The sequence below is a fragment of the Leuciscus leuciscus genome, assembly GCF_965113295.1.
Source record: "Leuciscus leuciscus genome assembly, chromosome: 5".
In the NCBI taxonomy this organism is placed as follows: Eukaryota; Metazoa; Chordata; class Actinopteri; order Cypriniformes; family Leuciscidae; genus Leuciscus; species Leuciscus leuciscus.
Window position 1 is genome coordinate 35,593,948 of NC_138729.1, and position 14,593 is coordinate 35,608,540.

Below are 14,593 nucleotides of genomic sequence, written 5' to 3' on the forward strand. Positions count from 1 at the left end.
TTTTTGTTCTTTGCGGGTGTCCTTTGTGGATGACATGATTTATTAAAGACATAAGTTTGGAAAATAAACATTTTCTTTGGTAGTTTGTAGTTGACATCAGACAGGGTGCAGATTGTTTTTACAGTCCGCTGCCATTATGAGTGTAGTGACCGCTGGATGACTGCACTCTTGAGCAATAGCACACTGTTTCTCTGTTTCTCTCCTCCTTAAGTGTCCTTCTGCAAACTAGCCTTTCGGTCCTCTGGGGTCCTTGATGAGCGGTTTAATGACAGATGAATGTTCCTAGATCTTAGCATCCAGACCTTGGCTCTCATAGAGATAATCTGATTATCCCGGACACTAGAACTTTACATCAGTGGGAAATTAGAAGCTGGTATCCGTTTTTCCTCATCCTCTGTTTTCTCCAATTATCTCTAGACACATAAGTAGCTTTGTTCCAAAACCTGGTGATCTGCCTTACTTCCTATAGTCAACTGCTTCTAAAGGAGCATCCTAAATACTCAACCTCATAAATGACTGATTTAAAACAATCTGCATACTGTAGGCTGAATTAAGTGCACCTCACCAATTTCACTCCATGCTGGAGAATTGATTTTCAATTGATTTCAATGGAGTTTTCATGATGTGATTACTCTAAGAAGCATAAAAAAGGCATAGTATGCTCAATTATTGGGTAAAATGATCCATATTCACATACTCTGAACTATTGTACTTATTGATTCTTTTCAGTGTTGAATGACAGGTGTGGGACAAGGAGGATGCTGGGAACTGTAGTGCAAACGGAGACTAACAGATGACAGTGACGATGACATTGACAGTTACAGTGATCGTGACAGATACATTAAATTAATTAATCACAGAAAATTTCTATTTCAAATAAATGCTGTTTAAAAAAATATATATATTCATCAAAGAATCGTGAAAAAATATATAGCATGGCTTCCACAGAAATATTAAGCAGCACAACTGTTTTTAACATTGATAATAATAATAAATGTTTCTTGAGCAGCAGATCAGCATATTAGAATATTTTTTGAAGGATCATGTGACACTGAAGACTGGAGTAACGATGCTGAGAATTCTGCTTTAACATCACAGAAATAAATTGCTTTTTATTTTAAATGTACTGTATTACCATAGAAAACATTATTTGAAATGATAATAATATTTCACTAAATTATTGCTTTTACTGTATTTTAGATCAAATAAATGCAGCCCTGTTGTGCACAAGAGACTTTGAAAAACAAAAAACAAAATCTTACCAACCCCAAATCTTTGAATGGTTATGTAAATTTATGTTTATGACATTTTTGTTGTTTCATTTTCTTGAATTTCTTTTTTTAGTTTAGTTTAGTTTCTTACTTTCATGTTAGCTTATGATGTCTAAAGCTCACTTGGAACAGAGCAGTAATGTTTTACATTCACCCAATTTGTAAAAAGATTTTTCACCCCCGAAAAACATTTTTCTAGTGTTTCAGACACTTTTTCTTGGGAGCATTTCCAAAAGATTTTCAAATGATTTTCTTAACATTGTACAGTCTTTATTTTCTCATTTCTTTTTTTGTGGCTTTTTACCGAATAACACTGTGGATAACAACGGGAAAATATTGGATGACAAAGGGGGTCATGTAATTGGAATTGAGAAATGGAATTGGAATTGAGAAATTACAGAGGGTTGGACTTGATTCCAATAGTTAATTCCAATAGTTACCCAATCTAGTCTCACTAATCAATGTTAATGGTAAGGGAAAGGCATTAATAGAAACAATAATAATCCCAGTTAAATATGAATAATTAAGCACAGACAGAGTTATTCTCAGCTAAGAGAATATATGTCCCTTTAGAGTCTGCTGTGTCTCATTAATGACAGTGCAATAGGAAATGAATCAAATCTCCAACTCTCTTTTGTGGGAGTTTGATTACAGCCTCTATGTTCATACTGTCTGGTGTCTCTGAATTTATTTCAGGCCATTCTCGTTCATTTTTGTTTCATTTACAGATAAATAATAAGTGTCTAAAGGATAGAGGAGCCACAGTATAGCTACTAGCCGTTTTGCAGATGTGTTTAATAAGTGAACTGAGAAAGAAGAGTATTGTGATCTTACCACATGACAAAATAGTTGAAGATGTCAACAAACACAAGAACAACAGCATAAATGCTAGCAGCAAAACAAAAATAGTAACGCAGCTTTATTTATTCATGCCCCAGCAGTACATTGCTCGATTACCATATTTATCACACTATTATTATTCACAGTTTACACATCTTGTTTAGAAATGCTCACACACACACACAAAAAACACACACACACTTTTTTTTTTGTGTGAGATTTTAGTTTATTGGCAATGCCTATTCAAATGTATTTTTAGTTACACTTTTTTCCCCCAAACATTACAGTGCCTGATTTCCTCAGACTGCACACAATACAGTTGTTCTGCCCCTATTATTATCAGTTGCAATAAATAAACATTTATGCACATAGAATGTGATTTGCTAACATGAAATGTATATTCCATCTAAAATGTTAATTGAGAAACTACATGGAATGTTTGTATAAAATATTTAAAAATAGATATATAATAATACAAAAAAAGAAAAAAAAACTGTCTCATAACAGGGCCGATTAGTAAATTAAAAAAAATTAAGAAAGATATCAAGGAGATGCCACTGAAACAATTTCATCTCATTCTGAGGGTGCATGGAACAATGTTGAATCGCCTACACTTCCTTTAAAGCCTTAAAATTGTTTTGACATACTAAATGGATATGTGTTCAGTAGCAGAAATGCTTGACATTGTCTCAGTGGTCTGGAGGGTTAGGTGTTTTCTGTAGGCATTGGATCACAGGTATGTGTTCCCTCGGGTGATAGCGGAGGAATGCTGAATACAGACTTCACCAGATTACCACAGTAATGACAAGAGCATCTGCTAACCAGACATGAGAGACAGTATAATGGTTAAGCAATTTAACCTGTGCCAATTATGCAGTGCTTCCAGTACAGAAACTACATTAAAGAGATACTTTTGTGCTGTCATCTTTCATTCAGATGCATGCAACAGTAACCGATACAGACTTTTTAGCAGTAATAAATAAATTATAATTAAAGAAAAAGTAGGTCAGACAAATTCCCTACAGCGCTGTAATAAATTCAATACTCCGAGGAGTGGAGATGCAGCAGTGAAATTTGGCCCCGAATGCTTTACTGCTCTTGCCAAAAATGCAATTTTAAAGCTAAAGCAAGAGAGATAAAGGGACAAAGGTAGGCACTACGAGCTGGTTGCCGTAGAAACAGCTGTGTAAGAGAGTAGAGGGGGTTTAAGGATCTGTATGTGTGTGCTGAATCAGCATTCTCCTTGATCCCCTAACAATTACAAGACAATATGTGAGAGCAATTTGCAAATAAATGACCACTAGGAGAAATCTTGTCTTTGCATGCCTCATAAACGCTTTGTGAACGGCCCATTGCTGCATAGTGAAACTCTGTCAGTGTCACTCACTAGTCTAGAAGGATTTTCTTCACAGAGCGATGACCAGTAGAGTAGATTGCTTTTCATTTCCTTTTTTTACACTGAAAAAGACTATGGGATCTCACCAAAAAACCAATTATCCGGACAATAAAAAGGATTACAGCTGTATAGATATGGATGTGCTATCGTGCAATTTGTTGAAGAGATTATTACCGGGGTTGTTAGTGAAGGATTTCGAGGCCGTGAGAACTCCCGCAGGTTCTTCTGAGTTCTCGCACTGATGTTTTATTCTCTCTGTACCTGTGCTTCTTCTCAGTTTCTTCTTTCATTACTTCTGTCTCATTGCAGGCCAACGATGCTTCAGGGAACCTCTGGAACTGGCTCTACTTCATCCCACTCATCATCATTGGCTCTTTCTTCATGCTCAACTTGGTTCTGGGGGTGCTGTCAGGGTGAGTCTGAAATCAGAGTCATTAGTCCAAACTGCGTGGGAATTCCCTGGAATTTAACCTCATTCGGGATTCTTAAAAAGCATCTTTAAATATTCAGTATTACTTGAAAATAAATGCCTTGCCTGAGGTTGCTATAAAGATGATATTATAGTCTATCTATCTATCTATCTATTAGGGGTGACACGGTACACAGAAGTCACGGTTCGGTTCATACCTCGGTTCAGACATCACGGTTCGGTACGAGTTCGGTACAATGGAGGGAAAAGCAAAACAAAAATGCAGAAGGCTTGTGCATGTCTCAGGCTGTACCACCAAAGGAAAATAAATTACTTAAGCCTTGTATTTTTAAATAAGTTTTATTAATAAAGTAAAGGCATAGAACCAGTTTATTTGTAGTGCACTGACAATAGTTTGATATAATTAGTTTATTAATTAAATTAATAAAAAGACAAAAAGACCTTGATATGTTTGGTAATTGTACCTGAATGAATTGAACATTTCATTCATCACACACACACACACACACACACACACACACACACACACACACACACACACACACACACACACACACACACACACACACGCACACAAATATAAGTAAACACTTTGCGACTTTTCGATCGTGCCCGCGCCTCTCTCTCTCTCTCTCTCTCTCTCTCTCTCTCTCTCTCTCTCACACACACACACAACATATTCCAGCATTGCAATCTTTACATCGCAGCCTGCTTCAGAGCTAAGGCGGGGCTACAGATCTATCTATCTATCTATCTATCTATCTATCTATCTATCTATCTATCTATCTATCTATCTATCTATCTATCTATCTATCTATCTATCTATCTATCTATCTATCTATCTATCTATCTATCTATCTATCTATCATCTTAAATTCAGTAACTTAATTTGTAGAATTATTCACAAAATTCTAATTTGAATTTAGTTCAAACTAATTGAATTTCAAAGGAAATCAACTGCTGTAAGTGTTTTTAAGTTTGTAATAATATGTATTTTATTTTCCAGCATGAACTGCCCATAAACATATTATACAACATATGGGTTATTTCCTGAAACATAATGGGCCCTATTTTACCGATCTAAGCGCATGGTCTAAAGCGTGTGAGCTGACCATCTACGGGACAAAGTGTACGCGCGTTGTGGACCCACCTATAGGCTCACATTACTTACGCGCTCTTTAAATAGCAAAAAAAAATTCTATTTCAGTTTAGTTCAGCTGCCTCAAAATAGCAACGCACCAACAATGTGCCCGAACACACCTCGTTTTCATGGCACACAAATGGCCGCAAATTAATTTTCTATTTTAACAGTGTGGCGCAGGACATGGAAATGACAACTGTGTCGGGCTGAAACTAGCAAAAAACACTTGTGGCGCGTTGCATTGCAACGGGTGTATGATAGAGCCCTAGGTGGTACAGCATAACTATTTTAAAATAATCAGAATCAGAATTAATTACTTTAAAAAAAATCACAAGACCTGTATTCAACAAATGAAATTCTTCTGTTGTGTTGAATTTCTTTGAATGGCCATTATTAAAGTCTTTTTCCATTTGCACTTCAATTCAATTCAGATTTCAGTTCATGAGTTGAAAGGACCCTGGCTTGCGGTTTTATTATATGATCCGTTCGACACTTGTCTCAATGGAGAGGGATGCAAACTTCACATAACCTGCGTAACTAATCATCTGCTATCAGAATGCATTCTCTTGATTGGCTGCAAACATACATCTAAAAATGTACAAATACGAAGTCTGCAGTAACCATTTAAACCTTTATATTGGAAGCAAACAAACGGTGTTCCTTTTAAAATGATGCCCTCTTAAAGGGATGCCTGTTATAGATATTTGGTGGGCTTATTGTTCTTTTGAAATAAATGGGCTTTCCTAAACCATTGAAAGCCCCATAAAATAATATCTGTCCTACAGTTTGGAATCTATTCACCTATAGCTTATGCATGTACAGAGTAGATGCAATGTTAAGTGCAGTAGAGCCCTGCTTCTCATTTGATTAGGCAGCTCTATTTTGCCAATGTAATGTTGGTCACAATTAGGTTTTTCCTCCATCAATTGTGATCGAGCCAAAAGCCACATACACTCTCTATAAAACAAATAACACATGCTCACACTAAAGCATCTTTATTTTTCCCTCATGCTTTACCTCTCTTGCTCTCTCTCTCACTCTCTTTTTGCCTCTTTCTCTCTCACTCACACACTTATACCCATTGTTTTAATGGAAGGTCTCTGGATGAATGCTTTGTGTGGTGAACTGTAGCTGCTGGTGGGATTAGAATTGATGATTTCCTGCAAATCCTCAATCTAATGTTTACTCTATTTCACTGAATCTCTCTTCATGTCTGCATTGCTGTCATTTTTTTAGGCTTTATGGGCTGTTTAAAAACATACAACTTTTTATGTGTTTTGGCTGTTCGTTTACATGACAACAGCGTTTTGGTGCCTAAAAACGCAAACTTTTGAAAACGGTCTCGGTGTAAACAACAAAAACGCGAATCCCTGAAAACGATGACATCATGCACATGCATATAACGTGTTCAGTCTATAGTGTTTCATTGCATCTAGTGGCTTGCAGAATCCAGCGTTTTAAGTCGTTACGCGGATCTGTGTGAATGGGGATCGTTTTGACAATGGTGTCGTCTGTAGGCGGAAAACTCAAAGGAAAAACGTCTCTGCTTTAAGCATATCGTTGTCGTGTAAACATACATAAGTTAACAGATTCATTCTCATGTGGTGATGCTTCCTCTCTCTCTCTCTCTCTCTCTCTCTCTCTCTCTCTCTCTCTCTCTCTCTGTGTGAATCTCCTGTTTTTGTTACATGTGTGTACAGAATATAGGAGTCACTCCTGAACTTACAATGGTTTTAGTGGATAAATACAATTATTAATGGAAAAGAAATTTCTATTTTTTATTTATTTAAAGCTACACTGTGTGATATTTTCCCCCATCTAGCGGTGAAATTGTATATGACTACCCAGTGAATATTAGTTTCTGTTCCTTTCAATTTCGAGGGCGTTTTAACTCCTACGGTGGCCGTATTATTCCAAGATTAACATGGCTTCCAGTTCGACTTCCTCCAATTGCGCCTTTACAACTATCACCTGTGATCCGTCGCAGCACAGATTTATGTTACAAGGTAAACAATACTTTTTAACCATTGACGTGAGGAAAAGTAACGCAACTTGCGTTATACTAGAGGTCGTTCTGACGTTATGCACAACCATGCTATGGTTAGACAAGCAACTATAAAACTTCGAATTTACACAAATAGGCTGGATTACCTGCCGAGAAGAAAGCAGGCAACTTCGGCGTCCATTTTAAAATCTTTGCTCCTCATGAGCTCTTTCCATCTGGGAAAAGTTACTCCAGTATTGACTTTGGTCTTGCTGATTTGCCTGTCGCGTTGACGTTTTAATTCTCTCTTTCGCTTCCTTGGCGACTCTGTTACATGTCCTCGAGAATAGGCGTGTGATCCTCCATCAGCAATCTTCCAAATCTGCCGGCAGTCGCGAGTAATCTCCCCCTCGCATTCGTCTCTGTGTCACTGAGTGTAAAGCGCGAAAGGTGAAGCTTGAATTTACAGGTATGTCCCTCTTTGGCTAATGTAGTTTCAAGATGGAGGGGCAACATGGCGACCGGCATTCGAACCCCTCACCCGTATGTACTTTCAATGGCAGATTATAAACTTACGAGAATACTTTATTACTTGAAAGAAGTAAATATACATTAATGAGCACATATATTTTTTAAAGAACTAAGTGTTTTTTGCCTAGAATCAACAAAACAAATTACACAGTGTAGCTTTAAAGCAAACATCAACCTTGGTTCACAGTTCTTATCCAGTTAGTTTTAAAATTTAGAAATGTAGGTAATTTTCTTACAATTTATTTCAAAAACTGCACATATACAGTACTACCATTCAAAAGTCTGGGGTCTTTTTTTTTAACAAACAAATAGGCTTCTTGAATTAAGCCATAATGCATTAAATTTACCAAATGTGACAGTAAAGACATTTATAATGTTACAAAAGATTTATATTTCAACTAAATGTTGTTCTTTTTTATTCATCAAAGAATTCTTCTAAAAAAATTATGCAGCACAACGATTTTCAACATTGACAATGATAAGAAATGTTTCTTTAGCACCAAAAAAACAAAAACATTACAAAATCTTACCGACCCCAAACTTTTTGATAGTAGTGTACAGTATGTAACAAGTGTTTACACACAGTAAGATTTTAGTATGAAATTATGACAAATTTAATTGCAGACTTTTGTATCTGAGCATAGTTTGAGACATTATTGAGATCTCCTCTGAAATTCTTGAGGAGACACATATGAGATAAAAAAACAAACAAAAAAAAACTGTTTTATATTTGTTTGTACAGTGCAGTTGTCACTCCTGTAAATAACCAAACTCTGTGTGTAACTAGTGGTTATAAAGCTGATGAACTTGCCACTGTTTCCCTCAATGCTCATTCACTCCCCACATCCTCTCTCTCTCTGTCTTTCTCCCTCTCTTAATTTTCATGCTCTCGTGTCCTTCAAGTAATCTTATCAGTCACCACTCTCACAGTGTGAAATTTATTCATTTAAAGCTGTTTTTAGCTTTAAAGGTGAAACAGACCCCCAAAGACACACATTCTTGAGAGGATTTGCTCAAGTTTTTATAGTTACCACTGCCAGAAAATGTTCATGTGCACAGCACATTCAAGGACGTGCATGTCCGTGTGTATGGAAGTGACCGAATATTTGTGCAGTTTTTGCTTTTGTGTAGTGAGAGCTCTCTAATGGTGTATTTGTCCTCATGGTAATCCAGTGCGTTCAAGAGTGCTGTGCAGCCCCCAAATTATCACACTTCCAAAGGCTTTCTACAAACTCCTTCTGAAGTGTAAAATGTCTACGCACCACCGGCCGCAAAGGATGATAGGAGCAGATTTAATTAGGCTAAAATAAAGCGTTACATAAAGGATTCTCTAACTACGTCATTCTCTTTGTGCTTTCAAAATGAAGGTATTAAAGGAGATGTTTAAGATTTTGGGGAAATTTTTCACATTGCTGGATTGGCCCAGAAGACTTTGCAGCAGTTATTATGTGAAGTTGTGTAAATAATATTTAAGTCTAGTTGTCTATTATATTATATTATATTATAAATATTATATTATATTATATTATATTATATTATATTATATTATATTATATTATATTATATTATATTATATTATATTATATTATATTATGGAAAGTTGGTCAGTTTGTTTGCTTTTTTACCATTAACTCCTCCATTTTTGCCTTTACTAGTTGCTGTAGTGTGAAACATTTTTTTTACATTTTAAATGACAAATATTGCATGTACTCTTTAATAGGAGATCATAAAGCTGCCTGCATTCATAAGTATAAAATACACTATCATTTAAAGTTTGGAGTTGATAAGATTTTTAAAGGGGTCATATTATGCTTTTTCACTTTTTCAACTTTAGTTAGTGTGTAATGTTGCTATTTGAGCATAAAAAAGATCTGCAAGGTTGCAAAGCTCAAAGTCCACTCCAAAGGGAGATATTTTATTTAACAGAATCCAGCTACAACGAACGACTTGTTTGGGCTACAAGTTTTTTGCGGATCTTGTGAAGTCACAATGACACTCGTTTAAATAATCCCCGTCCACGGAATATGCAAAAAAGGTGCGAGGCCTGTTTGCCAATCACAACACACTGGGCCAGCTAACCAATCACAGCGTATTTCGGAAAGGGGGGCTTCATCGAAACATGAACTCTAAATGCGTTTGAGTCAGACTGGGGAGAGAGGTGCTTTAATTATGTAAATTATGTGAAAAATAATGTGTTTTTTGAACAATCAAGCTTGAAAGCATTCTAGTACACCCCAAAAACGAAATCAAGACTTCGTAAAAGGGCATAATAGGACCGCTTTAATGTTTTTTGATATAGGTATTTTACGCTGTCCAAGGCTGCATTTATTTGATCAAAAATATGGTAAAACAGTAATATTATAAATTATTATTACATTTAAAACAATAGTTTTTCATTTTAATCTATTTAAAATTGTAATTTATTCCTGTGATGTTAAAGCTGAATTGTCAGCATCATTACTCCTGTCTTCAGTGTCACCTTCAGAAATCATTCTTAGATGCTGATTTGGTGCTCAAGAAACATTTCTTGTTATTAACAATGCTGAAAACAGTTGTACTGGTTAATGTTTTTGTGGAAAGGGTTGTTTGATGAATTTGGAAGTTCAAAAGAACAGCATTTATTTTAAATAGAAATCTCTCTATACTGTCACTTTTGACCAATTTAACGCATTCTTGCTGAATAAAAAAAATAAAAATAAAATCTGACTGACCCCAAACGTTTAGTGTGTTTGAAATATTGGTGTTTGTTGGGGCAGTGCAAGTCCTCATTTGATGCTCTGGTTGCCATGGTGCATACTGTGTCTCTCAAGGTTGTGTGTATGTGTGCGAGGCCCGGGAGGTCAGTTCACCTGTCTGACCACGCTGCTTTCAAAGCAAAAGGCCGTTCTGAGGCCTCATGGAGAGATGAGAGGACTGCCCTGGGGTGGTAGTTTAAGGAGAGGTGGGCAGCTGGGTCATCTTCTCAGTGGGTAGTTGGGCCGCAGGGATCCTGCAAGAAACCATTTCATAGCCATTTCATCTCTTTCACCTCACTATGGCTTTTTGATCTTAACTGTTTGAGCAGCTCTATTAAAGATTGTAAGTACCAGTGAAAGTACAGCTTCAACTGTAGCTTACTGATAAATTGTTGATATTAAAAAATGTTTTGCCTGATTTTAAATGCAACAAGTGAAATTAGGCATCACCGAGTTATAATTTATAGCATGAAAAATGTATAAAGATTATAGTTTTGTTTTTAAAAGATTAATTTTAAGTGAGTGTGAGATGACAGCAAAGGTAATCTAAATGTAAAAATGGGAGAAGTGACGATGCAAAATTAAATATGAAATATTGATAAACAAAAAAAAAATGTATATTATGCTACTGAGATATCATTAATCTATTATACACCAAAATAATAAATTAGATCTGTGTGCACGTTTTGCTATTGTTAACTGTCATCTGTTTATCCACTCATTTGAAAAGCACCATCCACCATTCCATCCTGTCTGAATTTTTTTGCTCACAGATTTTTTAAAGTAAATTTCACATGTATGGAATTAAGTAAAATGTACCTAACTAAGTTAACAAAGAGAATAAGTAAATTAAAACTTGGCCAGTTAGAGTTTGTTGAGTAATTTCTACTTTGTGTATTGTGTACCCGGCATTCAGAGACCTCAATGCTGGGTACACAATACACAATAACGCTAACAATCAGTGGAAAGTTTTTGAGTATGAATGGGTCATTTTGAGTAAAAAATTAACTCCAGATGTCACAAAACAGCAAGTTACTAAACATAACATCAAAAGCAACGATAAACAGTGTAAATACAACTGGAGAACAGTGAAACAATGCAACCTTATTAATTACTCATACATACCCCATGGGGTGCATGAAGGAAAACATTAATGAAAACATAAACATATCCAAGTAAAATATACATATAAGTTCATGCTTTAATTTCTACAAGCTTGAATTGGGTACTAATATAGAAATTACTCTTTTTTTTAATTCAATGTAGACATTATATTTCAGGGTTCTCAAGTCTCACGCATTGGCCGTGAGACACACGCAATTCAACCAGTTCACACGCTCACACGCCACACCATGTATTTCTCACGCTGAAAAGGCAATGCCAACCAAGTTGTCCTGCAAGCTTTATAACGTTGTGTACGAGGCGCACGCACACAAAGTGTGCACGCACCGTACGTTCGTTACTAGGTAACCAACAACATCGCGCGAACGCGCTGGGTTTGTGCTGGTGTAATGCATTGGTCAAAAAAAGTAGGGTTTTTTTTTCTGACAGACCAGCCCATGAAACATGTAGATCAGCGGCCCATTGGTTCTTTTCTTGATTGACACTGGGCTGGCCCAATCACAACTTTAAACGAGTGAGCGATAGAGGTGGGCGATACTCCAAATTTCGGTATCGATCCGATACCAAGTAAATACAGGGTCAGTATCGCCGATATCGATACCGATACCAATACTTTTTCGTTTTAAAAGCATGCACTTGAACTTATGCACTTTACTGTGTTAGAGCAGTGTGTCATGATTTATGAGGTGAATGCATCATTAATATGCTAAATCTGAATACGTTTTCATGACTACTAAATATTTTGTGATTTGTGCTCTCAACTCGCCTGTAATTATTAGTCAGTGACTTTTACAAAACTACCCTAATTATAGTAAAAGTACTATTGTACACTAGCCTACTGTTTAAAAGTTTGGGGTCTGTAAGATTTTTTTATTCTCTTCTGCATTTATTTGATCAAAAATACAGTAAAAACTGTAATATTACAATTTAACATAGGCTATCTGTTTTCTATGTCATACTAAACTGTAATTTATTCAAGTGATCAAAGCTGAATTTTCGGCATCATTACTCCAGTCATGATGATAATTCATTTTAATATGCTGATTTACAGCTCAGGAAACATTTCTTATTATTATCAATGTTGAAAACAGTTTAATATTTTTTGTGGAAACCATGATGCAGAATTGTTTGATGAACAAAGTTGAAAGAACAGCATTTATGAAGTAGTTTTTTTTTAACAGTGAAAAACCCTTGACTGTCACTTTTGATCAATTGAATGCATTGATCCTTGTTGAATAAAAATATTAATTTCATTAAAAAAATCTTACTGACGTCAACATTTTGAACCGTTATATACACTTTTGCTTTGTTTATAAAAAAAAAATACCCGATTGTTTCTCTGTCATCTAAGCAAGGCTTCGTTTCCCAAACGCACTGGTCCTGTGAGCTCAGCGAAGCACCAGCATCGAACACTCTGTGATTGATTGGTCTCGTCTTGTATCCAGATGACTAGGAGAAAAAGTTCTAGCCTACACAATTATCCGCTAACATTCGCTTATTTTTCCACTTAGAAGCTTATTTTACGCACTGAATTGCGTGCTAAATTAATAAAAATTACTGGTAAAAAAAACCACACACATTTGGATCGATATTTTTATGTGAGGATCGATCCTTTTCGATACCACGTCAGTATCGATATATCGATACTCAAGGATCGATCTGCCCACCTCTAGTGAGCGAGCGTGCAGCAGTGTCAGTGTGCATCTGTCAAAATAGTCAGCGAGATGGAGAAGAAACGCAAGGAATGTGCAGAGAAATAGCTTGAAACAATAGAAACTGGCCCTTAAAGCAGACACTGTAAACTGTGTCAAAATATACAGTATGTTTTCTGCCCTTCATCAGCTCCTGTGATGATGATGATAGTGAGGAGGATCAGGAGAGAGATGAGTAATCCGCGGTAAGCATAACTACTTTCAAAACACTTAGGCCATGTCATGAGTGTAGGAACCCATAACCCAGTTACAGATTATTTCCATATCTGCATATTTGACGATTACCGCAATTCACTAGAAATTTAATGAGAGGCGTTTGTAAACCATGTTTTCCGCCAAAATAAAAGCTTGATGCAGTTTGCGTCAAAATAAAAGATCATGTGCTTATCTCTTTCAAGTATAGAAATAGGTACAAATCTAATTATGAAAGTTTCCTTTATTTTTTAGTGCATTTGTTTTTACAAAATATGGCTATTACGGTCATAGGATTAATATTATAACTATTATTATGTAGTAGGTGTAATGTAAATAGACACTGTAACTAAAAGAGGTTTACATTTTTCTTTGTTTAATTTGCACACTGAATATAGTTTGGAGCTTTTAATTTTGAACTCTCAAAGTGCACCAGATTGATGGATTTAACATTAAAATGCAAAAAAAATTCTCACGAGGGGCAATTTGTTATATTTTTGTATATTTGTAATTTGAAATATAACATTAAATAGTATATTTGATGTGATGAATTGCTCTGTCATTTATCAGATTTACCAATTGTTATAATTTCAATTTGTGCTGGTTAATTATGAACAATGGGTAAAATTGGGGGGCGGGGACAGGCGGGGGCGGGCCTCCATTAGGGCTCCTCCCCTAACCGCATGTGATCTCACTCCAAGCTTTTGATAAAACTTGAGAACCCTGATATTTGTTAGTGTTTCTCACCACATAATCATTGTTATCAGTGCAGGATATGTTTAAAAGCTTCTTTAGAGAATCTTTTGTGGAGATTAGTTGTGTAACACTTTTAAATTAGTATTTCTAACCAAATAAACACATGCTGAGATGTACAGTAGCATCGCTAGCCATTTCTGTGCATCTGCCACTTTGTGTGTTCTTAGTATTTGCGTGTGTGTTCAAACTAGTCGAGTTTCTTCCACGAGGAAAGCTTTCCTGTCGAAACAGAAGTACAATGGATTGGAGTCTGTTTATACATTATGGACTCGTGTGAGTATTAGCATTTGTGTGAGTGTGTCAAAGAGAAAGAGAGAGAGATATACTGTAGATGTTGCTGCAGGGTTAGTATTCCCCCTTGTCTGTCACACACTCACAAACAAATACACACACACACACACACACACACACACTCACTGTCACGTCACACTGCCACTGCAATGCAGGGAGGGGAGAAGAAAAGACTTTCTCCACATTGTAGTA

At 36.1% G+C, this 14,593-nt stretch overlaps 1 protein-coding gene across 1 annotated transcript in view; it reads left to right on the forward strand.

Annotated features, from left to right (window-relative positions):
- The window catches only part of cacna1ba (calcium channel, voltage-dependent, N type, alpha 1B subunit, a), a 110,692-nt gene that overhangs the window by 37,530 nt on the left and 58,569 nt on the right, over positions 1-14,593 (forward strand). The window contains exon 7 of the mRNA XM_082169297.1: positions 3,817-3,920. Coding sequence (XP_082025423.1) covers positions 3,817-3,920 — 104 coding nt within the window. The remainder of the gene's footprint in view (positions 1-3,816; positions 3,921-14,593) is intronic.